General features: G+C 39.6%; 2 protein-coding genes across 4 annotated transcripts in view; one reads left to right on the top strand and one right to left on the bottom strand.

Moving 5' to 3' along the window:
• fnbp1l (formin binding protein 1-like) overlaps nt 1-7,133 on the top strand; it is a 53,823-nt gene extending 46,690 nt beyond the window's left edge. The window contains exon 16 of the mRNA XM_056378244.1: nt 1,156-7,133. Within this exon, the coding sequence (XP_056234219.1) occupies nt 1,156-1,163 (8 nt within the window). The 3' untranslated portion in view covers nt 1,164-7,133. The remainder of the gene's footprint in view (nt 1-1,155) is intronic.
• Nucleotides 7,134-7,404: 271 nt separating this feature from the next.
• bcar3 (BCAR3 adaptor protein, NSP family member) overlaps nt 7,405-27,475 on the bottom strand; it is a 70,317-nt gene continuing 50,246 nt past the window's right edge. For all 3 annotated transcript variants that reach the window (XM_056378239.1, XM_056378241.1, XM_056378242.1), the window contains 13 exons: nt 22,501-22,629; nt 20,655-20,780; nt 20,257-20,373; nt 19,669-19,901; nt 18,183-18,283; nt 17,377-17,511; nt 16,348-16,572; nt 14,621-15,264; nt 13,114-13,229; nt 11,564-11,735; nt 11,178-11,289; nt 9,925-10,128; nt 7,405-9,820 (listed from right to left, as the gene is read on the bottom strand). In XM_056378239.1, coding sequence (XP_056234214.1) covers nt 9,642-9,820; nt 9,925-10,128; nt 11,178-11,289; nt 11,564-11,735; nt 13,114-13,229; nt 14,621-15,264; nt 16,348-16,572; nt 17,377-17,511; nt 18,183-18,283; nt 19,669-19,901; nt 20,257-20,373; nt 20,655-20,780; nt 22,501-22,629 — 2,493 coding nt within the window. In that variant the 3' untranslated portion in view covers nt 7,405-9,641. The remainder of the gene's footprint in view (nt 9,821-9,924; nt 10,129-11,177; nt 11,290-11,563; nt 11,736-13,113; nt 13,230-14,620; nt 15,265-16,347; nt 16,573-17,376; nt 17,512-18,182; nt 18,284-19,668; nt 19,902-20,256; nt 20,374-20,654; nt 20,781-22,500; nt 22,630-27,475) is intronic.

Raw genomic sequence — 27,475 nt, 5'->3', positions numbered from 1 at the left:
CTTGTGATATAAATCTGTAGTGCAGCTGTTTCACAGTCACTGTGCCTGCTGAACATCATGTCATGTTTGAAGGCCAACACCTTACAGTACAAACAAGGGCGTAGCATCACAGCACCCGAATACTGAGTGACGATACAGAGCAACTGGCAGCAGGCACTACCGTTTGTTAAATGGCATTATCATGGTATCAGTTCTTTCACAATAAAAGCGGAGGCTGCCAGATGTACAAACACAGTAGCAGATCATGAACAGTCAAAACTGAAACTTCGGTTTGGGGTCGGTTCAGTTTCACTTCATTCACAACAAGCTGAACTTTTGCCACATTCAGACAGAAATCATTGTAATGGATATCATGGTTGCCCAGTTTAGCGTTTATAAGCAGTTTATAAACATTTAATAAATGGTTTATAACACTATAATGGAATAGTAAGCAGATATGTGTTTATAAATGTATTGTAAACATCTGTAACTCATCTTATGGATACCTGTAAGTGGAGGCGGCTGTGAAAACGGAATGAATGATATTAATATAATATTACACATATCTTCCCAGGAGAATTTATAGTCGGTCAATAAACTCTTAAAGTATCCGTATATTTGCTTACAACTACATTATAGTATTTTTTTTAAATGTTAATATACTGCTAATAAATGATAAAGTAAAGTGTTAGTAGACATGATTTCTTTAGCTACAGCAGTGTTTCTCAGTCTGTTATTTGGTCTGAAGCAGAGTGGTGACAGCTGTTTGATGGATTTCAATGAAACGATAGTATGTTGGTACGATAGTATGGTGTTACTTTGTGTCTCATACCAAACAAAGGTGGAGGATTGTCATGGCAGCTCTGACTCCTAGTGACAGACAGAATCTACAGGACACTTAAACTGTTTTGGGTTTTTTTCTTCCACTTTACACTTTGTGAATCAGTTAAGATTCACAAAGTTAGAGAGTGAATAGTCCCCATTTTAGCAGATAGAAACCCTGAGGTCTTCTCTTTAAGACCTAAACACAGTAAACTGGCAGTCGGTGCCTATGAGCATTTTTATTCTATGACCTCCTTAACTTCAATCATGTCTTCTTTTTCTGTGGGTGCACCTTGCGTGTGTGTCTTGGTGTATGTGTTTTAGTAACTGGCTCTCTCCTCTATGTGATCGCAGGTTCCTGAGGGCTGCAGGGTGGCCAGGCGATTTGATTGGCTGGTGGAGGGCTCACGCTGATTGCTGATTATTGGTGGTGGGGGTGCCAGAGAAAGAGAGAGAGAGTGGGGGGAAAGGGAGAGGTAGAGAGGGAAACAGAGGTGAAGTGGGCTGGGAGGCAGGTTTGCATGTCTGCATGCTCACATATCCATGATCAGCAAAGCATTTTGGGGAACTAGAGGAAGAAGGGAGTGTCATACCATATGTAGAGGAGATGATCCCAAAACATAAACAGGCAGTAATATAATTAATATCTTAAAGTAGGATCCTAACTGGTACCCACAGGAGAAATCCCACTCCGAACTTTAGGTTTCTGTCTTAAAAGCAGCAGAACATGAAACTGAGAACACCTTTCAGAGCGGGAAGTGACAACTGCAACAACTTCAGCTAAACATACACTCAGTTGCCCTTTTATTAGGTACACCTAAGTTAAACAAATAAAAAAGTCATGCAATAAGGCGTACCTTCATGACCGTTAGAATCAAACAAAAACTTTTTGTGCAGAGATGTTGACTCAACTTTTAGATCATTGCGAAGCTGCAGTTTGTTGTGCTGACAGGTGTTTCTAATATTTTGTCCACCCCATTTATATCAATGAGGGTAGGCTAAATAACAGAAACACCGACAAAGGTAGAAAAACGGGAAGGACAGGATGTCATTCCCTCATTTGATGTCTTGCGCTTATCAAGTACAAATTTAGCAAAGAGCAGAATCTATCTGGTTGATTTATTTTGCCCTGTAAATTTTTTTTTTTTTTTCATGAAATAAACACGTACAATTTCAAAGAATACATCTGTGTTAAATGTGCAGAACTAAAAATCAAAGTAAGCAGTCAAATACACAACAGAACAAACAGAACCAAATCTACTTAAAGCTACAGATAATCACAACTTACTCGCTGTCGTCCATTGTTCCTGAAATTGAAATATTTCTATTTTTATTTGAACTTGGTAATTTAATGTTGACTAAATATGTAACATCATTGACACCGTCCAATGTATAATCCTCCATAATGATAATACAGTTGAATCAGCACCTCTCTGACACATTTTCAACAAAAGCTGAACATTATAAACGTCATGAAGGAGGGTTTATTGCAGAGCTTTTGTATTAGTTTTAGCAGTGTGTACCTAATAAACTGCCAACAGACTCTATACTACATGCACACCCTTTTTTTTTTTTTTTTTTTTTTTGCATCCAGCAACAACAAATACATGTCTTCCACATTCCCTCTTCTCTGCTGCTGCTGTGTTTATGTTTATACCTTCCCAGCCTGTAATGGCCTGAAGAGGTGGGACTTCTCTGATGGCCACGCCTCTGACACAGGGTTGTTTCAGAGCGAATCATAGGGGAAAAACCTGAGGATGTACTCTCTGTAGGTTCAAGCGTTCAATGATTGTGCTCTTTAAGCCACACCCTGAGCAGTGATGTTACAGGAGGTGTTTCTACCTGTTTCTACCACTGATTGGGATGCAGCTAAAAATAAAACACGCACGTGTGGTTGAAAGCTTCAGCTCATAGAGAGCAGTCCAGCAGCAGCCTTTCCTCTCTGATTTGATGTGGATTTATCCTTTTTAATGACGATCGGTAGCAACCTCATTGATTCACTGTCTGCTTTGTGCTTTAATGGGATAGCTTGCCTTTTAATAAGTTAGAGTAAGTCTTTTCTCTGTAGGTGCTGGCTGAAGTGTTGGGAGGTTGAAATCCCTCTAAGTAGCTCCAATTGAAGCTTATTTTGTTTTGTCAAATGAACGGGCGCCACCATCCATGAAACAGCATTCTGACAAGAGTTTCTAATCACAAGGTCAGCTTATCTGGTGGAGATGATGGAGATGACATGATATCCCAGCAACTCTGTCCATCGAGGAAGGTCATTAAGGTGGCTGAAAGCTTCGGAAACACCAAGCAAGTTGACCTCGTGATGAGACCTCTGTGTCAAAATTTCAAGCTCATGAGTGAACCTGTCGTCGTGACGTCTTCAAACGTTTGGTTTGCTTTTTAGTGAGGATTTCTAAATTCTCACTGGCAAGAAATTATTAGTAACATTTCTTCCACTTGCCAAATTTCCTAAACCAGTCTCCCTGACACATAAACTCCCCCCATACTTTTAGTCCGGCTCCTGGTGAGAGAAAACCAGTTCATTTTAAAATTCAGAACATCAGGGTTTAGTAACTTTCAGGCTCAGGTATGCTTACAGTATTTGCTGCCACTAACATTATCAGTGTTGCGCTGCTCCAACTCACTCCTGTTGTCGTCGTCGTCGTCGTCATCATCATTATTATGTGTTCTGTTGGTGATGTCTGCCTGCCTGAGCCACTCTGCTCCTCATGCCTGCCCTCACCCTCATACAGTCGCATGTTTTTAATGTGTCGTTGTTGTCTCCCAAACATGATCAGGTGACTTTTACTGCAACTTTGTAAGTGTGTGTTCCGCTATCTTCGGCTGTATGCTTTATGTTGAATGCCATACCATCATGATTTTTCATGGACTTTCAGCATGAGTATGATTTATTTGTTTGTTTAATGTCTCCCAAACAGCAGCTGGGTAAAATCAGAGCTACTCATTAGGCAGATAGCAGGACTATCAGGTGAAAACAGGACCTCTCTTCCCCTGTCCTCGTTTCTTTTTCTTTTACTTTCCCCACCTTTCCTCTTCTCTCCCTTGGTTGTAATTCCGCCAGTCGACCAGCAGGTGGCAGCCTTTCTTCAGCAAACCACCGCTCAGCTCGAGCTGGACTGGGCCTCTTGTATCAACATCAAGCAAATAAGAGGAGCTCTGGTGCCGTTGCGGTCAGACTCTGCCTTAAAACTTCATGTTCTATTACTGTGGAGGGGAGTCTTCCACAGATACATATCTGGATGTGTCTGCTCTTCAGCCTCAATATGTCTCCCATCAGCCACCTGGGCTCACCCCTCGCATCTGTGGAGGACTCAACTGCATCTCCATGAAAAGTTTTTTTTTCCCCCATTTAATCAGTCGTATTTGTGATGTGACGACACACACGCATGTATCAACGTGTACACACAGATATGGAAAGCCAAAAACGTCACAATTGTTTCGTGTTTTGCTTCCCGTACACATTTACATGTACATGTGTGTACACGTGTTACATGCGTGACGTTAGTTTTTACCATTGAATGATTTGTACATATTAACATCTCTTATGTCATGCTGAATGTGTTTCCATGGTGACTGTTTTTAGGTTTGTCTGATTGACACTCTTCATGATAGACAACAAGGTTTGAATTGAACCGATGCACTTTGCCCTTAAGTACTACAGCATTTGAATCTGATTAAATGAACAAGTGAATAAATGAATGAACGAATGACTGAAGGTCTGTGTTGTCTGCTGAGAGAGGTGTGATCTTTTTATGAATGACCACTGTGTAGCAGCGAGAAACAAAAACGGCTCTAGTAACTTTCTCTTCTCAAATGGTTTTTATACCCTTTTTTTTTTGTAACACTTGCTGAGCAATGACCACAACTTCTTTTGCATGATTTTTCTAGATTCTTTGAATTCATTTCGTCCCTCTGGCGATTATTTTTTTAACCACTTGCTGTATCTGGTCAACAGGCTAGCAAAATGACACGTCTCACACTTCCTCTTGATGCTATTTAAGACAATAAATGCCACTAACAACTCTCAATCAAGGTAATCTGAACAGCAAGTGGCCACGCCTTCACTGTAATCTGTGTTTCTTCGATGAAGCTGTGAAATGTACAGAATGATGCTGTAGATGTTGTTACTTGAACCTTTCCCTCCACACTACTCCACATTTCCTCCACTGTCTGGGACAAATTTGTAATGGACATTAAAGGGGTGTTTCAGCGATTTTTAGTATTTCACCAAACAAAAAAACGGTCAAAATAGAAGCAGCAGAGGCCGAGATGTCCTCTCTTTACACCCTAACATGGCTCAAACTCCTAAACTGTTGCATCCTTCATTTCACGTAATGCTGCATAACTGTCTTTAATTACATCCTCCTTGCTTGGTAAATGCCCACGTCTTTTAAAGCTCCTTCAGAGCCACAGAAGATATTATACAATGGTTTTCACTGGCTGAGTAGCACATAAACCTGATGAGTACACTGTATTTTCATGTGTAAAATTTGGTGGAGCACCCCTTTAAGAGTCCTCGTCCGCTGATTTGGATTTAAGATGTTTGCGATGCAAAATGGCGCCTGATGATGATGCCTTGTAAACAAGTACAAAGATCCATCAATGCTTGTTGTTTCATGTATGTATCTGATGTCATGTAGGGCTCCAACTAACAATTATTTTCATTATTAATTAATCGATATATCATTGTCATTGTCTATACATCAGAAAAATTGTGAAAAATACCCGCTATAATTTTCCAGCGCCCGGGGTGACGATGTTCAGTTTTCTTTCGCATATAACAAATACAAAAATATAAACATCACATCCTCACGTGTAAGAAGCTGGAACCAGCAAACGTTTGGCACCCTTGCCTATAAAACAACAAATGAAGTATTCAGTTATCAAAACGGGTGCTGATTCATTTCTTAATTTCCTGACAATCGACTAACTGATTAATCGATTGATCGTTGCAGCTCTCATGTCTGGTTTTCCAAACAGGGACAAGCTGATTCCCTGAAACCGAGCTGTTTGTTGGAAACTAAGATATAAAATGTGTGCAGTCAAGTGTTACATAAAAGATTTTCTATTTGTTCCAGTAGTAATGCGGTCATACTGTTAAATCTCATTAAAGCAATTAGGGCTGCAACTATTTATTTTTCATTATTGATTTATTTTTGATCGATTAGTCGATGAAATAGCGAATAATGCCTATCGAAACTTTTACGAGCCCAAGGGGATGTCTTCCAGTTGCTAGTTTTGTTCTATAAACAGTCAAAAACCCAAAGATGTTCAATTAACAGTGATATGAAGAGAGAGGAAAAACAGCGAATCATTGCGTTTGAGAAGCTGGAACAAGTGAATGTTTGGCAGCGATTAACTTATTGTCAGAAAGTAGATAAACAGAGAAATTTTTTCAGTACTAAAACCATAACCCTGCTTATTATTGTAATTGTAAATCATCCTCTGATGGTGACGTGAGGATAAACAGGAGGATTTGCGTCTTTTTCACGTTACGTGAGTGTTTATGTTGCTTTTTAAAGGGCATTTTTTAAACTCATAGTGTATCACGTGAATTCTTAAAGAGACAGTATGCTCTAAATTTGACATTTTCCTCTAAAGATTTCTTTAAGTTGGCCTGTTTGGAGTGTACTGCCCCTTTAATCAAAGCTGCATGAAGTCATTGGGGATACAGCAGCTTTGAAATGAACAAAATATACCAAAAGTCCTGTTAATTATTTTTACGGTTAATATACCTTTAGAAACTGTGAGCTGCGTAGTATAATAGCCACTGTGCTGTAATCTTGAATATTATGCAAAAATACATAAAAACAAATCAGCTTTGAGATGCTAAATATGATCAAATTTGCAGTTAATTCATGTACAAACAGTTCATTACTGAAACCCGCCACGCGACTGTGAGCGCGCTGCTGTTCATCATCCAGCAAAAAAACCAGACGTGTTCTTCTTTACATTCCTCCTCTTTTTAAACTCTGATCGTCACGTGTGTCCTGTGGAAACTTTGTAACCCTGACAACCATGAAGATATACTTTACATACCTTCTTGTTTTTCATCAGCATCAACACAAATATTCACAGTTAATAAAATCAGCAGCAGGTACAAGGTGCTTTAGCAGGATATTAACATGTCAAATCCATGTAAATCTGTGTGTTTTTACCATGTTGTATATGTTTTAATAACCAATGGCAGTACTTTTCAATATTGTTGTGCACATCTTTTTACTTTGAATGTTGTCAGACACTTTGTGAACAAAATGTTTTTTTTTTCTTCTTCTTCTTCCAAGATATTGTTCTAATAAAATAAGCAGCAATGAAAAGTTGATTTGTTTCTGTGGCGTTTCGTCGATGAAATCACCTTAACAGTAAACTGTGGGCTTTTAACCGGCTTTTGTGACTTTTAATTCCTGATGTTGCATGGAAAAATGAATAGTGATGACTTTTTACTCCCAAAATGATTCACCAGCATCAGACAGAATCGTTCGCCTCCTGTGGAGGCGGCTGTAAATGTGAACAAAAACAGTTATTAATTAAAACACGTCTTTGCTACACATGCAAACATTCAGCGTGTTACACAATGAGTTGACGACCACAGATCATACACCACATTTATTCAATCTTACCACCGTAGTTCATAATAATATAAACATTAAATTTCATCAGCATCTTTTTTACAGTCAGTCTTCTACAGAAAATATGTACAGTCTATTATTAACATGCTAATGCTTCAAATATGTACAGCTTTAGTCTCTCACATGTTAACATACTTTTTTATGGTTTTATGCACAAAGTAATTTCTTTAATTTGTCAGATTCACACTTCTAGCTACATTTTCACACGTACAGAAAATGTATCTGATTTCTGCTCCTGTGTAAATGTAGCACACAAAAGATTTATTGTCGATCCTCTGTCATCTTCTGATTTGAAGTGAAATCATCTCAGGAAATGCTTCAAGGAACCTCAATGATAAATATTTATTTATCTTTTTTTTTGCTTGTTTAACCAGCAACAAACTGATCAGGTTGTTTTTTGTATCTGAGGTCACACAGATTCAAATGTTTGTGGAAATGCAGCCAAACGTCTCCAGATGTGAAGAATCAATCATTATATTGTTAAATACACTTATTATCTCTATCAAGACAGTATACACAGATGTTGACTTTTTAAGTATATTTCCTTTTTTAACTGTTGAATTACCTCATTTTATTTTTATGTTTTAATTGGGTCATCGTGACGTCTTTAAACCTGACTCTTACTTACTCGTACTTGTCACAAGACGTTGAGCTATTTTCTTTTTCTCTTTGAGTCTAATGGAAGAAAGAAATTCTCAATTAACTTCGAATTTCAGAGTAAAAATAAAGCAAGAGGCTGATCAGGATAAGGAGCAAAAGTTCCAAATCGGCGTATCACTTTAAGTCTCTGCTCTGTTTTCAAAAATATCACTCATTTCTACTTTCACCATTATCTTTGGATTTCTGTTGCCAACACATTGAGGAAATCTGTGAACTGCAGCTGCTGCGTCTCCTGATCTCACCACAATCAAGGTGAGTAAAACACATTCATAAACTGATAGTTGTTGATGACTTTAATATCATTGAATGAACTAAAGGATGCTTCTAAACGAGTCTATACACATCACAGTTTCATAAAAGCCTCAAAGTCAAAATGAAATCGATGAAAACACCGGCCCCTCCTCTACATCTACGTGTATGAGCATGTTTGGCTGTAAATGAGGAGGAAACCAGTCTTGTGCTCTGATGAAAGCTTAATCGCAGGAACAATTTGACATAAGAAAATAAGATTTTTGTTGTTGTAGTTTCAGTTTTATAAGATGTTGCATCAAATGTTGCCTCTGCGTGTTGTAACACTTGGCAGCTGTTTTTCTTACGTTCTGAAAAGTTGACATTTTGTAGGTTTACATTCTACTACTGGACAGTAACAGTTTATTTATCCATCTATACGTCTGTCATCCTGATTATCTGTACAGTAATTTGGCTCTGCTGATGTTTGCTGTAATCATGACATCTACTGCATGTTAGTCTGAGATGGAAGAGGGATTCCTCCTTTGCTGTTGTTCCGGTTTCTTCAGTTTTTTTCCCTGTAGAAGGTTTTTTTTTTTTTTGGAGGGAGTTTTTCCATCATCTGATTTGAGGGTCTGAGGACAGAGGGGTGTATGGTTTATAAAGCCTCCTGAGTGTAATTTCAGATTTGTGATATTGGGCTATGTGACCCAAAAAAAAAACCAGACGGATATTGTGAACTATTAACCTGTTATCAGACACCTGAAGGCCTGTAGGATGACCTTTACAGCGGAGGACCTTTAGTGTTCAGCCACAAGTCTGAACCACTTCTGTTGCAGTGATGTGATCTTGAAAAGCCTTGCACAGGTAGAATCCGGAGACTTAGAGCTTTTAAACAATTTGTCAAGGTTGTGTGAAGAGCGGGTTTGGTACAGACCACAACACGCCCGAGGCATCCCACAGGTGGGACGTAGAAGTGAAGTGAGTGTCTGTTTCAAAAAGCATTAAAGTGGATGTGATTGGCTCTTCTCTGGTTGTTGCTCTCACAGCGTTGGTTTTTGAGTCTTTATGAGTGAAACAGCTGACTTTCTCACAGTGCTGAGTTCAGCGGCTCTTGGGCTACTACAGCTGCAGGAGCTCGGAGTGTGTATGGGCTGTTTGATGCAGAACAGGTCGTTCTCCCATCACTTTGGGTTTTATTCCGTCTCGTCTTCCCTTCGTCGCCGCTGGTTTCTGATCCTCCTGACGTTGCTTTGCTCACTTTCACAGGGTCCAGGGTGAGTCAGTATGCGTGTCGCTGCTCCGAATAAGTCAGATTAAGGTTTGTGTTTTGGGTGGGGGCTCCAGTTTCCGTGACAACGCAGTGAGGATGAGGTTGAATTTGTTGTAGCGATCTGATTGGTTGACCGAAGCTCCGCGGCTTCCCCACAGCAGCCGCAGCTGAAAGTCTGTTTTGAACACCTCCAGCAGGTCTTCATCGATCTGAAACCCTGAACACAGAAACACAGAGATCTACTGTATCACGCCGAAAACAAACAAAAAAACATTTCACATCTTCTGTTTTTGTTTGATAATATTATTTTCTCCTTCTTACCTTGCAAGATCTTCTGTGCGCTGGCGGTGTAGCTCTGCGCGTTGTTTGCGACGTCACGCGCAGCCTCCAGGTGGCGCAGCATGATGTCACAGCCGTGGTCGCTGGTCTCCCAGAGCTCGGCCCCTTCGGGTGTGACTGTCGGACGTTCCATCAAAGTGAGGAGCGGCAGCAGGAGGGGGACGCAGACCACCGGAGGAGAGGAGGCTGGAGGAGGAGGAGGAGGAGGAGGAGGAGGAGGGAGGTCAGTATATCTCAGTGTGTACAGATGAAAAGTTTGTTTTTAATTTTTTGTTTAAAAATGTAAAATCTTCTATAATATTTATATATATTATTATTATATTATATATCTGTATTATAAATATATATTATTATTATTATTTTCATAAACCTTATTAGTCAGGAAGAGAACCACTTAATTTTAAAACTGTAAAGCTATGTCATGTCATTTATATGGAAGAAGTAACTGTAAGAGGTAAAACTATTGAATTCTAACATTGGTAAACTAACGTTGATTATGACACGACAGTCTGATCTGGCATGGATGATTAAAGAGTCCTATAACAATGTCAGACTCATGATAGTTTAAAAAACGATCAAAATCAGAGATATATTTTATATTGTCAGAGGCTGATGCCTACATTACCCACAATAGTTTGGGCAGAGATTTTGGGTGTGCTATGCTAGTAGCAGCTACTAGCCTCGAGCCTCCAGCACAGCTCACAGCTTCTCTCTAACTCTACTCGTAGTCTTCAGACCCGACCAACGGTTATTTATCAGACTTCACGCAACGTTTTTCACATATGCAGCCTGACCTGTAAGACCTGTACTACTGTGCCAGACAATGAGCTGAAACTCAGTGTGGGGAGCTGCAGACTCAGGTGATTTCACATTGTCATTCGATCTTGTTATTATAAAAACAGTTATTAAAGCCACTTCAAAGGATCAGTCGGGTCTTTTCAAGCTGTTTTTAAGGGATGTTTATAGCCACGTGTAGGATTTCATTGTGTAATTGTCGGAAGCAAACGGCTTACCAAATGTCTGGTGCTTCATAACCTCATAAGTTTTTAATCTAAAAAAAAGCACAAATCTGAAAGCACATGGATGCAACTCATGATCTTCAGCTTTGAAGATTTTTGGTTGTTTGTGAATTATTTCCTTCTTTCTTTTTATAAAGAAGCTTTTCCAGCCTCCCTGAAAATCAGTTATTATGTTGAAGTGAAGTGGTGTGATCTGTGACAGTGTGTGCCAAGTACCTGTGCCCTCATACAGGTTCTTGTAGAAAGGTTTGAGTGTTTTCTCGTAGCTGATGGCGGTCTGCGTGTAGTTCCTTCGTAGAGTCGTCCATGTTTCCTCCAAACGGCTGATCTGCACGGCACAGAACAGACAACAGTCTCAACTTTAGAGAACTTTTTAAAATGTCACAAGAGAAACAAAGGTCTGTGTGTGTGTGTGTGTGTGTGTGTGTGTGTGTGTGTGTGTGTGTGTGTGTGTGTGTGTGTGGTGTGTGTTGTGTGTGTGTGTGTGTGTGTGTGGTGTTGTGTGTGTTGTGTGTGTGTGTGTGTGTGTTGTGTGTGTTGTGTGTGTGTGTGTGTGTGTGTGTGTGTGTGTGTGTGTGTGTGTGTGTGTGTGTGTGTGTTACCTGTGGCAGATCCAGAGCTTTCATCAAGGCCGTGAAAGCGAACAGGTCGCCCACCGTGTCCTTCAGCTCCAACGCGACCAGGATGATGCGATTTAACGTGGACGCCCGCTCCTCCACGCTGCCCGTACATCCCAGAATATCCACGGCAACACCTATCGCCATGGTGTGGTGTCTAGGAGAGACAAGGAGGAGAGGGAGAGGAGGATTATCAACACAATGTCATGTCCGTGTCTGTTTTTGTTTCACTCTGTCAAGTTTTCTAATCTGTTCTTTCAGAGCCTAGAGGGGGAATTTGTTTTCATTACAGAACAGCCTCTTCAGTCTGTTGATCAGACAGGACTGTACAATGAAATCAGCACATGAGTCACGACTGACGTCATCTCAATGTTCAGGTTAGTGCAGGCTGCTGTACCAGCTTTGGTTAAACCAGTTTCCAACCTTCACAGCCCCCTTCAGTGACCCCTTAAAATAAATGATGTATAAGCTTTAACAAGACCGTTCAATTTAATCCCTTTCTGCAGTTGCTGGTTTGGACCTATTCCCACCTGATTTCCCTCACCTCTATTTGATGTTTCATACCTTCTTATCACAAACACTTGTCAGTACCACTTTACAATAAGACGACCCTTATAAAGGATTTATGAATGGTTTATAATTAGGTTATTCATTTGGTTTTTAACACTTTATAAATCATCAATAAACAATTATAACCAAGTTATAACACAGTCTTCATACATTGATGCAGGCTCACTATTTCGCAAGATCAAGTAAATGCTTACTACTCATTAAACTTACAAATGAGTTACTACCATTTATACCTGGTAAAAGGGAACTTTAGTGTAAAGTGTGAAACACATCACCATCTATTAATGAGTTACTATGAGTCTCCCTTTTACCAGTTATAAATACAAGTAACGCATTAACTTGATCTTATCTTGCAGAATAGTGACCCTCCATCAATGTATGAAAACTGTGTTATAACTTGGTTATAATTGTTTATTTATGATTTATAAAGTGTTAACAACCAAATGAATAACCTCATTATGAACCATTTATAAATCCTTTACCAGAGTAGTCTTATTGTAAAGTTTAATATATACACAAACAGAAAGGTAAAACAACAATTTGTGGGTGTATTAGGAGTTGCATGCTGGGACTACGTATCTCTTGGTAGGTGGTTTTAACCTTTGGACGGAGCCAGGCTAGCAGTTTCCCCTTGCTTCCAGTTTTTATGCTAAGCTAATTACCTGCAGACTCTACTGTAGCTTCATATATTACCATACGGACGTGTGTGAATGGTATCAACCTTCTCGCCTAACTCCCGCCAAGAAAAGCAATAAGTATATTTCCCACAATTTTCAACTTTTTCCTTCGCATGTTTTTTTTTTTTGGGAGATATAGACATTCTGGAAGAGTGTTACATCATGGAAAACCTCCACAGTGACCCCACGCTACTCCAGGAGGTGCTACTAAAAAGTGAGGAAGTTATAATTCATCCTGTCCTTGTGCATCTGTGATTAAACATGTGCTTTTGTGTGTATGATGTGTACCTTTCCATTAGGTCCAATCTCAGCTGTCGACCGTGCGGCAGCGTCACCAGCTCCAGACCGGAGGACACGCCCATCTGACCTTTAAGATCCGGAGTCACTCCCAGTATCCTCGCAACCTGGAGAGCAAATCGGTTTTACAAGGGGCTGTCAATTAACATTTAGTCTCCTTTATCTTCCTCTCTTAATATGTGTGTCTGGTGTGTGCGTGTGTGAGGTGTAACAGCTTGTTTGGTCGTAGGTTGTTTTCTCCTGCGTCATGAGGATCATTTTATTGCAGCAGTAACATCAGCTGCAGGACAGAAATCTAATTTTCGGTCTCACTCACACAGAGGATGTGTGTGTAATAGCAGCAGTAAACATGTTTACCTCCAAACCGGACAGTGTAAATCTGTCTGGTGTGAGTTGAATTTTCTCTGCACCTGCGTGCGTGATTGTCTGAAATTTTAATTCGGTAACCAGTTTAAATGAGGCAACCTTTTAAGTTGTGACTAATGGCTTTGTTAATGATAATCAAATCATTTAGAAACACGTTATAAACCAGTTATAGGCAGTTAATGAGAACAACTTTTGGGTTGCCAGGTTGTGAAAGGAGGCGCTCTCTGATCAGCTGTTACCTACTTACCTTTAATAATATTCCCATTAATTGTTCAGCTCTATTCTGTATGAAGGTTTTTTGATCTACAACTGCAGATTTGATGGTTCATTAGAAAGTCAGAAATCCATGATTATTGATGAATGATTACCAACATTTATAAATCAACCACTTCATTTTATATTTTTATATTGCACATGTACAAAACAGCCTACATTGCATTTTATACTGTTATTGTATTATATAGTATTTCTATTTATCTTATTTATTTTTATTCTGTTTATAGTCCTATTTTATTTCTTATTACAGTTTCTCCTTGTGCTGCTGTGTCAAATTTAGAATTTCCTCTATGGGGGATCAATAAAGGTACATCTTATCTTATCATTACAAAACAGAAAAGAAACACCAGCCAAAGATATTTTTCACATCCTTGTCCTTATAAACGTCTCATAACTGATCTATAAAGCATTAATTAACTATTTATTAACAATTAAAAATCTATTGGTTTTTAAATCTGATAAAGTTTGCCTGTTCAGGGCTGTGTAAATTTATCCGTTTCTACTTGTGTGTTCATTTATATTTATATATTATTGTATATATTGTGTATTAGTTTCATTTAACTAGTATATTGTGTATCTACCAAAATGTTTCATTTAACATAATACAGATGTGTGACACTGGAAATTTGTCTAACAAAAACAGTGTGTGTTTACATACATGTCTTTCTATGGTTGTGTGGACAATTTCATCATTGTGAGAACTTTCCAAAATGTCCTCACGATACTTCAGAGGGTTAAGACTTTGTTTCAGTTCTCACATTACAATTAGTTTTAGGTTAGAGTTGGCGTCATTTAGTTGTGATGGTTAGGGTAAGGAGTGAGGGAATGCATTCTGTGTGTGTGTTTGTGTGTGTACCTGGCAGTCGGCTATCAGCAGGTGTCTGGCTATACTGTGGTGATTATGGCTGAGCAGCAGCTCCTTCGCTCTCTTCAGCACCACCATCTCCAGTGGTTTGTTTTCCGGCGGCAGAAGACGGGATCCGAACTCTGCCGGTCTGAACGTCGACTCCGTCTCTATGACCGGCCGCTGGAAACTGCTCCTCTCTTTAGTCTTCCTCTTATTCTCCTTCTCTTCCTCCTCCCTCCCTGCGTCCTCCTCCTCTTCTTCGCTGGTGTTTTCTAAGGCTGCGATGGCGTGATGGTAGGAGCTTCTGTCCAGCCCTCTCCGTCCCCCGGCCTCATTCTCCTCCCCTTCCTCCTCTCTCCCTCCCTGACCCTCCCTCCTCAGTCTCTCCACGTAGCTGCAGAGCGGATGCTGAAGTTTGAGAGCGTTGTCTGTGATGGAGCTTGGTGAGTTTGGTTCCTCCCACTCAAGCGGGCTGCAGGACCTCAGCTCTGCAGGGCTCGCCTGCAGCCGTTCAGTCCATCCTGTTATTGCCTCTGAATCCGGATACTGAACCAGTTCGGGAGGTGAACCTACAGAGCCGGAGGAGTCTGCTGGGAGGAGCTGATGATGAAACTTCAGGGGCTTCACTGGAGGAACAGGAGGGCCTGTGGTGACTGTGGAACAATAATCACATACATCTTATTAAAATCTCAGCAAAAATCTAATTCCTTTGCATTTATTCATTGGTTTATTTAAGTAGGAGAGTGACATCAATATAAAAGTTGTGAAAATATATCTGTACCCCCTGGATAGATATCACACTAATATAGTACAAACAAATAATAATAATATTACAGTGACAATAAAACTGTTACTAAAACAGGAAGTACAGGTAAAGTAATTCAGGGCAATTTTAAAAAGTTCATATTAGTAAGGTCAGTATGTATCGGCCCAGGCAACATTATGCAGCATTACAAAGCTGAGCTAATGTTCCCGCTGCTTGCACTTACACTTGAGTTTAGCAAAAAGCAGCTTTAATGGATCAGTAGATTTACAGAAGATTAATCAGGTAATAGATTATTAATTTTTCAGTCATTTTTCCAACAAAAAAGCTAAATATTCTCTGATTTCACTGATTCCAAAATTTTATGTTTTTTTAATATATATATATATATATATATATATATATATATATGATCAGAAATGACAAAAATTTTAAGGGATTTTGACAGTTGGTTGAATTAAACAAACCATTATTATAACAACCATTAATCATTATTTTATAGACAAAACAAACAATTGAGAAAATAATCAGCAGATTATTTGATAATGGAAATAATGATTATTTGCAGCCCTAACCAAAATGAAAATAAGACATATCAGTTTGGATTAATTTAAATACCTTGGCGTAGTGATTACTGTACATATAAGATAATATGATCTCTGTGATCGTATTTTTTTCTTGTTAAGATCTGAAGTAAAGAGCATGGTTTCTCTTTTATTCTTTTCAGGATGATGATAGAAACAACAACAAAAAAAAATCTAAATATAAATCTAAAATATATAGTTTAAGTCTGCTGAAGTGGGTATCCTTCTCTTTTTATAGTACTTCCATTTTATATCTTAAAACTACAGGGTTAATAATTGATTGGTGTTTAAAGTGCTGCCTGTAAAGGTCTATATGTCACAGAGACAAATAAACAGACTAAACTAAAGAGAACTTAATGTTGACACATTTCATAAAATAAAAAAGTTACCTCCACTCCTCCACACAGAGGAAGGGGTTTCCACACATGTGGAGTCCAGGGGAGGTGCAGCGAAGATGAGGGCGGCGGAGGAGGAGTCTGTGTGGTTGGAGGAGCTGGAGGGGGGAACGAGGGGCTGAAGGCAGGGGGAGCGAGGCAGTCGAGCGAGCGGCACTTTGCTGGGCTTGGGTGGCGGCTTAGGACACAGCTGGCTGTCAGAGCCCCGGATCGCCTGGCCTGGAGACACACAAGCAGAACCGTTGTGATATTATCACACAATATGTTTTATCAGTTACGATTGTTGGTTTATTTTTGGAACCAAATTCAATCAAACAATGTAGTAACCTTGATAACCTGATAAGAAAAGCTTTGTTGTATTTAGTACCATTTTTTTATTTTTTATCTCAGATCTGTGACAGTGTACAGTACACACCACAATCTGTCTTTTATTTACTTTTGACAATAAATGAATCAGACGCACAGTGTGGATAAAAGCACATAGTTAATTTGATTTGTTATTCGCATGCAAACAATGGCAGGAGCACATAAGTAGACTAAAACCTAAGTGACTGAGTAACTTTAAGAGCGCCACAGGGTTTTTTTTTTTTGGTTTTTTTTAATGGTCCTCGGCAGAACAGCTTTATTTTTAGCCTGATAATCAGACTGAATTGCCATTCAGTTGCACTTCATTCATCCAGATATGAGTCAAACAAATCAAGAGATGAGTGTGATGATTCAGTCTGGAGGTCTGGAACCAGGCTACTTTATTTTATCCTCGACTCAGGTGGTTACCAGCAGTGACGTCTGTGTTTTCTGTCTCACAACAGAGAGACATGCCGTTTCTTTCTGTTCACTGTATGAAAAAGATTTGACAGCGATTGTGCTCTATACATTCAGTATTTTGCACCAGCTATACTATACTGTAACTGCACTGAATGTGTGGGGGCTAGTTTAATATTGCATACCGCTAAACACAATAAAACCGTTACAATATGGCGACATGATTTGGCAACACAATATATTGAACTTGATCCTGCTGACCTGCCAGAGGCTCTGCTGATCTCCGTGGGAAGGAGGGGCTCAGTGCCGGCTCACTGCCCGTCCGAAACACTGGAGACTTGGGGTGAGGGCTGGGGAGGAGTGGGTCAGGAGGCTGCTGGGACTGGGGTTTGGATCCTGGAGGGACGAGAGGAGAGAAAACAATGAGGAGAAATGACTGGGGCAGAAAATGAGTGAAGGTGGTTACAGAAAGAAGAGTTACAGAATAAAAGAAAAGAGGTGAGTAACTGAAAAGAGAAGAAATGATAGATAGATAGATAGATAGATAGATAGATAGATAGATAGATAGATAGATAGATAGATAGATAGATAGATAGATAGATAGATAGATAGATAGTTTTATTCTTGTGTGTTTTTTTTCTTGCCTGTGCTTATCTTTGCTTGTTGTCCTTGTTTTGGTTGTATGTCACATACACCTTTCTCAGCATTGCTGATGCTGGATGCTCTCAAGATGTGTGTCCTTGTATGTATAAACATACTTGGACAATAAAGCTGACCCTGATTCAGATTCTGAATGGCCACATTTTAAAAATGGGCTGAAAAGCCTGACATTATAGAGATAGGTGGGGCGCAGTGAATCTTACATAACATAAAAAATGTAACACAAGTACAGTACATGTGTGAAGAATGAAAACAGAGAACACTGTGTGAAGTGGGTTATGGATTACAGATTTGGAAAGCTATAAAACTTGTTGGACACAGCCCCAGCACTCTTTTCTGACGTGGGCGTGGGACACATGATCTGACGAGCACTCTGTCTGTAGTACACAAAGACCATTTTTACTTACCAAGAGGTAAGAAGCTCTCTGATTGGTGCGCCTTGAGTGGGCGTCGCCTCTCCTGCACCTGATTGAGACTTGCCGGTTGGCTGCCGCAGCGATCCTTCAACCTGGGTGGAAGCAAATGTTGGAAACAAATATCAAATGAACGTATAAACATACTTTAAGGGGATATGAATAAAACCTGTTTTGAATATTAATCAAAATCTGAACACTGTCAGAATAAAACTATACACATTAATATACCCCTCTTTTCTTCTCTGTCTCTTTGTTCTGTTCTTCTCTGGACCGTATATTTATCTTTTCCCGGCTCCTGCTCTGTCTCTTCACTCAGAGAGACATGGCCCCCGTACATTATGCTCCATGTATTCCTATACAGCGTGAAATTACACACTTCTGTTCTTTTCAGCAGAAAGGTTGTTACACCATGTCTTTATTTATAGAGGATTTATGAGACTTATGGAACATGTCGTATATACAACCTACTGCCTGGATGATGAATGTAAAGCTGCAGGCTGTGAGTTAAAAGCTTAAAAGCGGGAAGGGATTTAAAGGCTTGATTTAAGTCTTTCAGAGAGAGTGTAAGAGAAAGGGAAACAAAGAGAGAGAATGACTGAGTAAAAGTGAGTCTCCATTATTTAAGTTTAGCAGACAGCATGTTATTTGGTCTGTAGCCCACTACCCACTTTAACTAATAGGCTTGTGGTACTTGGAGCTAAAAACAGTCTTTACCACAATGTGAAAAATACTCCATTACGAGTAAATTGTTCATTCAAAAGCTTACTTCACTAAAATTACAAAAGCATTTTCAGCATAATGTATTTAAAGTAGCAAAAGTAAAAGAACTCATTATGCAGAAAAACAGGGCTCCTTTGATTGTGTTGCATAATATATACATATATACACTTATTACTGATGCAGTAAAGTGTAAGTAGGATTTCACACTTGTGCTGTTGGGCAGTTTAATCTGTGGAACAGGAAAATACATTTCTATTTTATTTATCATTTTTTTCTCAAAACAGGTGAAAACAAATCTGTCAGTCAGACTATAGCTTCAAAAAAGACACACAAGCACAACTAATATGACGAATTAAACTTTTATAAAATATTTGACACTGCATTAAAAGAGGCTGGAAAATTCTTACTGCACTGTCAGAAAATAAGATTTGGAGGATTCAATTACTAACTAAAAGTATTCGATAAGATGGAGACTGTTAAATGAACAACGTCTTTATTTTAGAAGCAGATCATATGTTTTTTCTATGAACAACCTTTTGGTGCAAAGTTACTATAGTTGAAAAATGTAGTGCAGTAAAAAGTGCAATAAATGGGTTTGAAATGTAGTGAAGTAGAAGTATAAAGCAGCTTGAAATGAAAACACTCAAGTACAAATCCCTCAAATTTGTGCGTAAGTAAAGCACTGAAGTAAATGCACTTTCCACCACTGATTAACGGATGTGTTTGTGTGGGTTTCTAGGAACAGTTGTGTACCAACCTGAGGTGGGTGCCTCGGCCCATGCCGTTGTCCTGGCAGTGGGTGCTGTCTTGCACGGTGTGTGTGTTGTCGTGCGTGTGTCCGTTGGTAATGTTGAGACTGAGACGTTTCTGACTCCGCCTCTCTTGCGTCATGAGCGCCTCTCGATGGACGCTGGACAATCCGTACTTCTCTTCCAAGCAGCGTAGCGGAAGGCCTCTGTTGATCGGCTGGAAGATAATGGCTCCCACCACCTTCACACATGAACACAGAAGAAGAGATAAGACAAACGGCAGTAGATGCAACATGTTTTTTTCCATCAAACACAGAGGCAGTGAAAGTGAACAGAAAACTTGCTGAGTTAGGGTATAAATGAATGTTAGCTGGGGAGGAATGCAAGAATTTATCATTTTATCCAAACATGTTCCTTCCAGAGTCTGATGTTCATGACGATTATGTAATATTTCTTATGAAGACACACAAAAAGTTATGTTAAAAGAGTGATGTTAGCGACAAGCAATAGTTCAACAGTATCAATTAACATGTACTTCCATATATTACTGACCAGAGAAACACTATTCTTCAATTAAAAACCGTGATCAAACTCACCTGTGAGACAGGTTTTCTATTGCCGACGTAGTATCTAATGAGAGCAGGGACGCTGTCAAACCCTTCTCTTTCCAGCCGGTACTCCACTCTGGAGTAGGCTTCATTCAACATCACTACCTAAAGAAGAGACGGCACAAATCAAGTTATTTATCATTGAAGGTCTTGCATTTACCATCAATAAATGTTCTTCAAATTAAAGCTCAATTTAATTTTTGATGTGAAAGTGTTGCTCCTGCTGCATCAATCAACACCACAGCCAGCAACTACAGACAGGTGTCAGTGTCTTTTCACATTGTTGTTTTACAGTTTGTATAGATGGTAGTTAAAGTGTAAGGAAGATGGAAAACCTTTTTGATTAGTGACAGAGTCAGCTGTTTGCAACTACACTTAAGTCTTACCTTCTTGTTGATTTTAAAGTGCTGGGCGGCGTTTCGCCACTGGCAGGTCAGAACGTAACTTCCTGGGATGGACAGTGAATCACGGATCAAGAAGTCTCCATCACGCTGCACCAGGTTTTCTGCAACCTGAAACAATACAGAGGGTTACATATGGGTGCGCGCACACACACACACACACACATACACACACACACGCATGCACACAGTGTTTGTTTACAGTCCAAACATTTAATTAAATCTAATAATGGTAGGCTGTTATACTGTTACCTTCTTTATGAGCTCAGTGCCGCAGCAGTTACGTAAGACATGGAGATATTTAAAGCCTCAACCTATTACAGTATTTATACGGCCAGAAAGTTTTATGTAAAAGATTCACACATTATTTTCGTACCACTGAGCAGTTCAGCTGAGAGCAGTTTAACCAAAGTGGAATTCCCTCTGAAACTGTTTCATGTAAGTAACTGTTCAAGATCCAAGAGGCAAAAACTATCCACTATCTACCAAGAAAAAGTAATTATTAGTGACAAGTTAGAGAAAATGAAAATGATTTTAGGAAAAGTGAATATGTTATGAGTCTCTCTTCTCCCATTAATCATCTCAGAAGCCCTCAGTTTTATCTTAGGAGGTCTCCAAACCCACGGTGGGCTGCACATGGGAAATAAGCTCCTTGATGTATTTGAAAGTCATCTGCACCGCAGGAGAAATGTAGTTTGACAACAAAAACACCACAAGATGTGGTTGAAAGCTCCGGACATTACTTTCAATACGAATACTGTTTCCAAGGTTAAGAACTGACTTTCATGCTGAAGATGTGTGAATGCATGAAAATAGAGCTGAAACAATCAGCTGATAAATCAGTTTTGATGATTAATAATTTGTGTTTTTAGCTTCTCAAATGAGTGAATTTGATGTTTCTTGTGAATATGATGAACTCAGTAGTTTTGGGTTTTGGACTGTTTTGGACTTTTCACTATTTCCTGACCTTTTATTGACAAAACAATTATTATGAATTTAATTAGTGAGAAAATAATCAGCAGATGAATTGATGATGAAAACAACCTTTATATGTAAACCTACATGCGGACATAAAACATTTTACCAGTCTTAATATAAATCTTCTAGTTGTTATAAAACATAAAAAACATAGATATTAGAATTAAAAAACCAAAACATTGACATAACTGAATCGATACCAATCAAAAACTGGGTAATGGGACGTTAGGAGGCACAGAATTCACAGATGTGAGATTTAATTTCGCTCAAACGTTAGAGAGACTTTTGTGTTTGACAGGTAACAACAAATAAGCTGGAAATGTTTCCTCATCTTTCTATTTACATTTCACTCTTGTTACATTTACTGCCCGTCTTCTCTCATATACAAACACTGGTAGACGCACACAATCCTTCACACACTCTTACAGACTTTAATTAAGCAAGTGTTTGTATAGTATATAATGGTAGTTTAGTTTAGCCAAAGGAAGCAGCTTATTAAATATGATTATATCTCAGAGCTGGCTTTCACAGGGAACACACAATCTCTCTCTCTCTCTCTCTCACACTCACACACACACACACACAAAGACACACATATATACACACCATAAAGAAAGAGGCTTTTTATACACTGACCTAATGTTACAACCCCAGCCCTACAGCCGAGGCCACTATTTGAGCTCTAATCTTCCTGTAAGCACTGTGTGTGCAGCATGGCAGTCTAATAATAGGTGATCTGGTTCAACAAGTTTTTAACCAGGCTTTTAAAAGGGAGGGACTCATGACTCAGATTTATGTGTGTGCATGTGTGCATGTGTGTGTGTGTGTGTGTGTGTGTGTGTGTGTGTGTTACCTGTCTGGGAATTGCGCCGTGGTACCATGCATGGCTTCTTGGCTCCTCACAGTTCGTCTTCAGTTCCTCCTCCAGCTCTCTGCGAAGTTTCTCTGAAGGACAGTCCAGAATGAACTGATCTCTGGAGAACTATGATTAAAAAAATAAAATAAAATAAATAAACATCAGTGTCTTCATTCCTTCATCCACGTCTTTGACCACAGCTAATGTTAAATATTTCCTGTACAGACCTTGGATTTTAGCAGTTACAGGAGTAACAGTTTCTTATTCCCTTAAACAAACCGTAATGAGCTCAGAGCTCATAGTCACATACACAACAATATGATGATGATATAATGACCACGGAAGATGAAATTAAATATAACATATGGATGCAAGTGGTTGCAGAAAAGCTGGTGGGGATGTGGAGGGAATATGAGGATGGCTTCGTCACCCCCTTGTCAGAATTATCTTGCGACCTCTCAGAGGGTCACGACCCCTGGGAAACTGTGACACTTATCCGAAGTATTAAGTCAAAACTTAGTCACGATACACTTTCAACATACGTATTTTGTCACATATGTATTTCTTAGCACAGTTAATGGAGTGTAATTATTACTATCAATACTTGTATTACTGCTACTACTGCTGCCCCTACCACTGGCCTACTCCTCTGCTTACTCCACAATTACCACCACCACTACTAGTTGTATTTACAACATACATTTCTTTAGGGGACAAACTTCCAGCTGCTAGAATTTAAATGCAAAGTACACAGTAAATCAAAACACAGCTGCAGTTACGAACAAATGATACGGCAACACAACTAGCGCACAACAGCTTCGTCAATTAAAACATTTTGAGGAACTTAAAATAAACGCTTTCTGAAATGAAAAACCTCTGCATCTTTTCTTTATTTTTATTTTTTTTTACAATCTTGTAAACTTTATAAAACCAAACGGATTGAAGGTCAATCATAACATACAATGGTAGAGGATGCACGATGACAGATGAGAGGTAGGAACAGACACCTGACAGGTAATTAATTAATTGATCAGTAAGTTTAATCCCAACAGCGCACAGAAAGTTAAAAATTAAAAAAAAAAGTAAAGGACAGAAAAATCGTGTAACAAACTGACAGGATGCTGAGTCAGTAAAACCACCTCCACCACCACAACACACACACACACACACACCCCAAACACACACACACACTTACATGACAGCTGCTGGGTCTCTGCATCGCTCGCTCTCTCTCGCTATTTCAAACACACACTTCATAGCAAAGACATATGAACCCACACACACTTTGGTGTTTGTCTCTATGGTTTAACACACACACATATCTTTTTTCTCACGCTTTCTCTCAAGCAACACACACACACACACTATCTGTCCGTCTTGCTGTCTGTCCTCAGTGCTCTGTCTTCATCTCTCATGGCTTTCCACCCAGTGACTCCTAATGTGATATCATCATCATGACCCCACCCAACTGCCCGGACCTGCCTCCATACACACCCACACCTGACGTACATAAACACACACTCGAGTGACGCAAACAACCCCCTGAACTTATCACTCCTTTTAACCTGTTCACAGCTGAATCTCTTAGTTATATGTATGTATGTATGTATTGTCATTTCTTCTGTGATCACCGCACAAAGCAAATCCTGTTGAGAGGAAGAAGTGGTGCAGGCCAAGCAGTACAATAGATTTCTATTTGGATTTAAATAACACACTGTAAATTATTAATGTAAGTAAAAGATTCTTTACTTCTGTTATTCCTTTCTCTAAATATCAGCTTGGAGAAAATGTATACAAAGGGTATGTTCTGCAACCCACACTGTCTGAAGTGCTGGAATACTATCCATTTTAACAGTTTCACATGTTGTTCCTGTGCTGCATGAATGTGAACATGCACAACACAATCAGGTTTGTTTTGATCTGTACTTACATTGGCCGTGTGCCATGAAAAACAAAAACAGAAACAGGTTAATGGTTAATCACTGATCTTTTGTGTGTGCGTGCGTGCATGTGTGTGTGTGTGGCATCCAGTAACAAGTTAGACAGTTCACTCTTACTCAGTCCTCAGTTACTCAGTTCACATGTCAAGCAAGATTAATGTCAGTAGTTTGTGTGTCATCATCCTATTTATCCACTTGAAGGGCGTTTTCACACCTGAGCTTTGTGTAGCATTTCCCCCTCGGTTCGGTTCGCTTTCACACGGAGAAAAATCCAAGTGAACCAAAATGCAACCAGGTGAGAACGTTCACTCCTCTCATTGGACAGATTTGTCTGGCTGGAGCAGGACAGTAAACACAGGAAGAAGGTTGCGGGAACCGTCTAGCTCAAACTTGTGAGCTCACCTGCTAGTGGGGTCGGATCGAGTTCAGAACGCTTTCACACTAAAAACGATCGATCTGAGGATCGACATTTTATAGAGGTTTTAACCAAAAAGACAAGAGGACCCTGCTCTGTTTCTGCTGGATGTGAAGTTTGAACAGAGGCTCCCAGCCTTTTTGGCTTGTGACCCCTTAAGATGAAGCAATGTCTCTTTTAGACCCCTTGTGTCGACCAGTTAAGACTAGGGGTCAAAGGGAATTATTGACCCATGCAAATGAGATTGGAAATATGTCTCTGAGCGTCCCCATGAAACTGAAACCTTGTGGATCCTTTCATCTCTATACTACTTGTTCTCTCGCTCTCTCTCTCTCTCTCTCTGTGGTTTTTCTACCTCTCTTTTTCTTCCAGGTCTCTCTCTCTCTCTAAAGTCATTAGAATAGACCCCTCTGCCCTCAGTCTCCATGTCTCCATGTATGATGGGAAATCAACCTATCCTATTACAGCTTCTACACAGAAAACAAAGGAACAGGTCACAACAGGATTGGTGTCATAATGCACCTGCACTAATTTTGTTTGTTTCTGTTTTCGAAGCAGAGACACCGAGCACTGTGCCATGACTTGTGTAGTATGCGTGTTGCTTTGCATGTGCTGGTGCAGCAGCGGAAAGCACTTGGGGCAGTAGAATTGAAGTGTCATTTAGTCACATTCTGCTGCTGCATTGATTTCATTGTATTGAATCAGATTCAGTGTACAGTAAAATGGAGAGCCAACTAGTGTGGCCAGACTACATTTTTCAGCTTTTTCTTTTCTTTTTTTTTTTAAAGGAATAAATCAATAAATAAATAGAATGTGAAAATCTGAACTAAATGAGCATTTGCAGCAGAAAAATTCTGTTGTTTAAACGTTGTTTCTTTTTTTTCCATTCATTTCCTCAACAGCTGACTTTGCAGTGACCTGATGGTCTGTGTATCATCTGTTCATTTATTTCATTCAACTTCGAAATAGGAATTACAAAAACAAAGTCTTCCATTTTTTTGCGATTATGAAAAAATTTAAAATGGCTTTTGTTTTCATCAAATAAACAAGAAAAGCAAAGCTTTAGTTTTATTTCTGATTTTCTCATACACATGACCCTACTAGAATAAAGTCCTCTTTTCAGCAGGAAACTGAACAGTTCAGCGAGTGAGAACATATGTAAATCCCTACATGTCCACAGATTCCATTGGTACATACCTTATTTTACCAAATGTCACTGTGGCAGGTTGATCACAGCAAACCAGCTGAAGCAGCTTGAAAGCTTTTAAGATTAATCTTATGACATGGAGTCCACAGTAAACCTCTCACCTAGTTACCTAGTTATCCTATAAAATGAGAAGATTTAGATGTTGCGTCTCTTATTCTGTGTTGCACATCTGTTAATAGCAGCACGTTACACCCTTTAACGTGCTGCCTGGGCAGCATGCTTTTCCTGTTGTACCGGCATTACTCGAAAAATTTTGAGTTGAGACGAGCTGAACTGGATGAACAAAAAACGTACTTTAAGCGGGTCGATGTATAAACTTCAGGTTATTTGGCTGTATTACTACAGATGCAATCTGAGTTTTTGTTATTCATTACAACCACACCTGGGATAACTACATTCATTACAATAGTCACAATGAAATGTTTCTACATCTGCAGTCACACTGCCAGCAGAGCTGATGAATGGTGGAGTGGGAGGGCTGCAGAGAAGAGCGATGCATGGCAGTAAAGTGAAAAGGACGTAGAGCACTGTATATATGAAGGGGCGAATAGGGAGGGAGGGAATGGATGGATAATGTATATAAGGAAGGAGTAGCAGAAGAGTGGTGGAGCACAGAAAGATGACAGAGGAGTGAAGGAAGAGGGAGGGAGGAAGAGAGAAGTGATTGGGGGGGCGAGGACTGAGGGAGAAGAGGAATAAGAAGAAATGGAAATGGTGGATGGGAGTGCTTTTTTTTTTTTTTCTTTTTTTCTTTTACAGGCTGGCCTTTAATAAGACTCTGCAATATGATGTCATCCTCGTTGAGCGGCCGCATTTATACTGTACCAGGCTGTGTGTGTGTGTGTGTGTGTGTGTGTGTGTGGACCACAGTGCAGTGGACTGTTACTGTCTTTCCAACATCTTTTTATTTCCACTCCTCATTCTCTTTTCTCTGGCCTTACAGATTACATAGGTTTATGGCTTCCCCGCCTGAGCCATCAAGTCAGACACCTTCACAAGTGACTGCCTGTAGCGGAGATGAAATACGTGATGTGGAACCCGATGACGTTGAGCCTCAGTGCACATGAATTGCTCAACTACTTGTTCATCTGTAATCAGTTTCTCTTTGAGTGTGATCGTCCTGTGATGCTGCCTGATACAGAGTGACTCACAAACTGAATGAAACTCAGGGACAAGGTTAGGCTGCTGCGCAACCACAGGTGGGAAGGGAACCACATAGTGTATATTTACTCCAATAGTGAATTTCAGTGGAATTTAAAGTTATGGGTTCTTCCACGCCGAGTATTTCCATTAGAGGAGAGTTTGTACTGTACTTCTACTCAAACCTTAAAATTAACTTGTTACTTCACCTCATGCTACCACTTTAATTCCCCACATTTCGCATTTATAAGCAGTCGCCTATATAAAGAC

The sequence above is a fragment of the Seriola aureovittata genome, chromosome 6 (genome assembly GCF_021018895.1).
Source record: "Seriola aureovittata isolate HTS-2021-v1 ecotype China chromosome 6, ASM2101889v1, whole genome shotgun sequence".
Lineage (NCBI taxonomy): Eukaryota > Metazoa > Chordata > Actinopteri > Carangiformes > Carangidae > Seriola > Seriola aureovittata.
The sequence above is the reverse complement of the archived record's forward strand: the minus strand, read 5'-3'. Positions and strand labels throughout refer to the sequence as shown.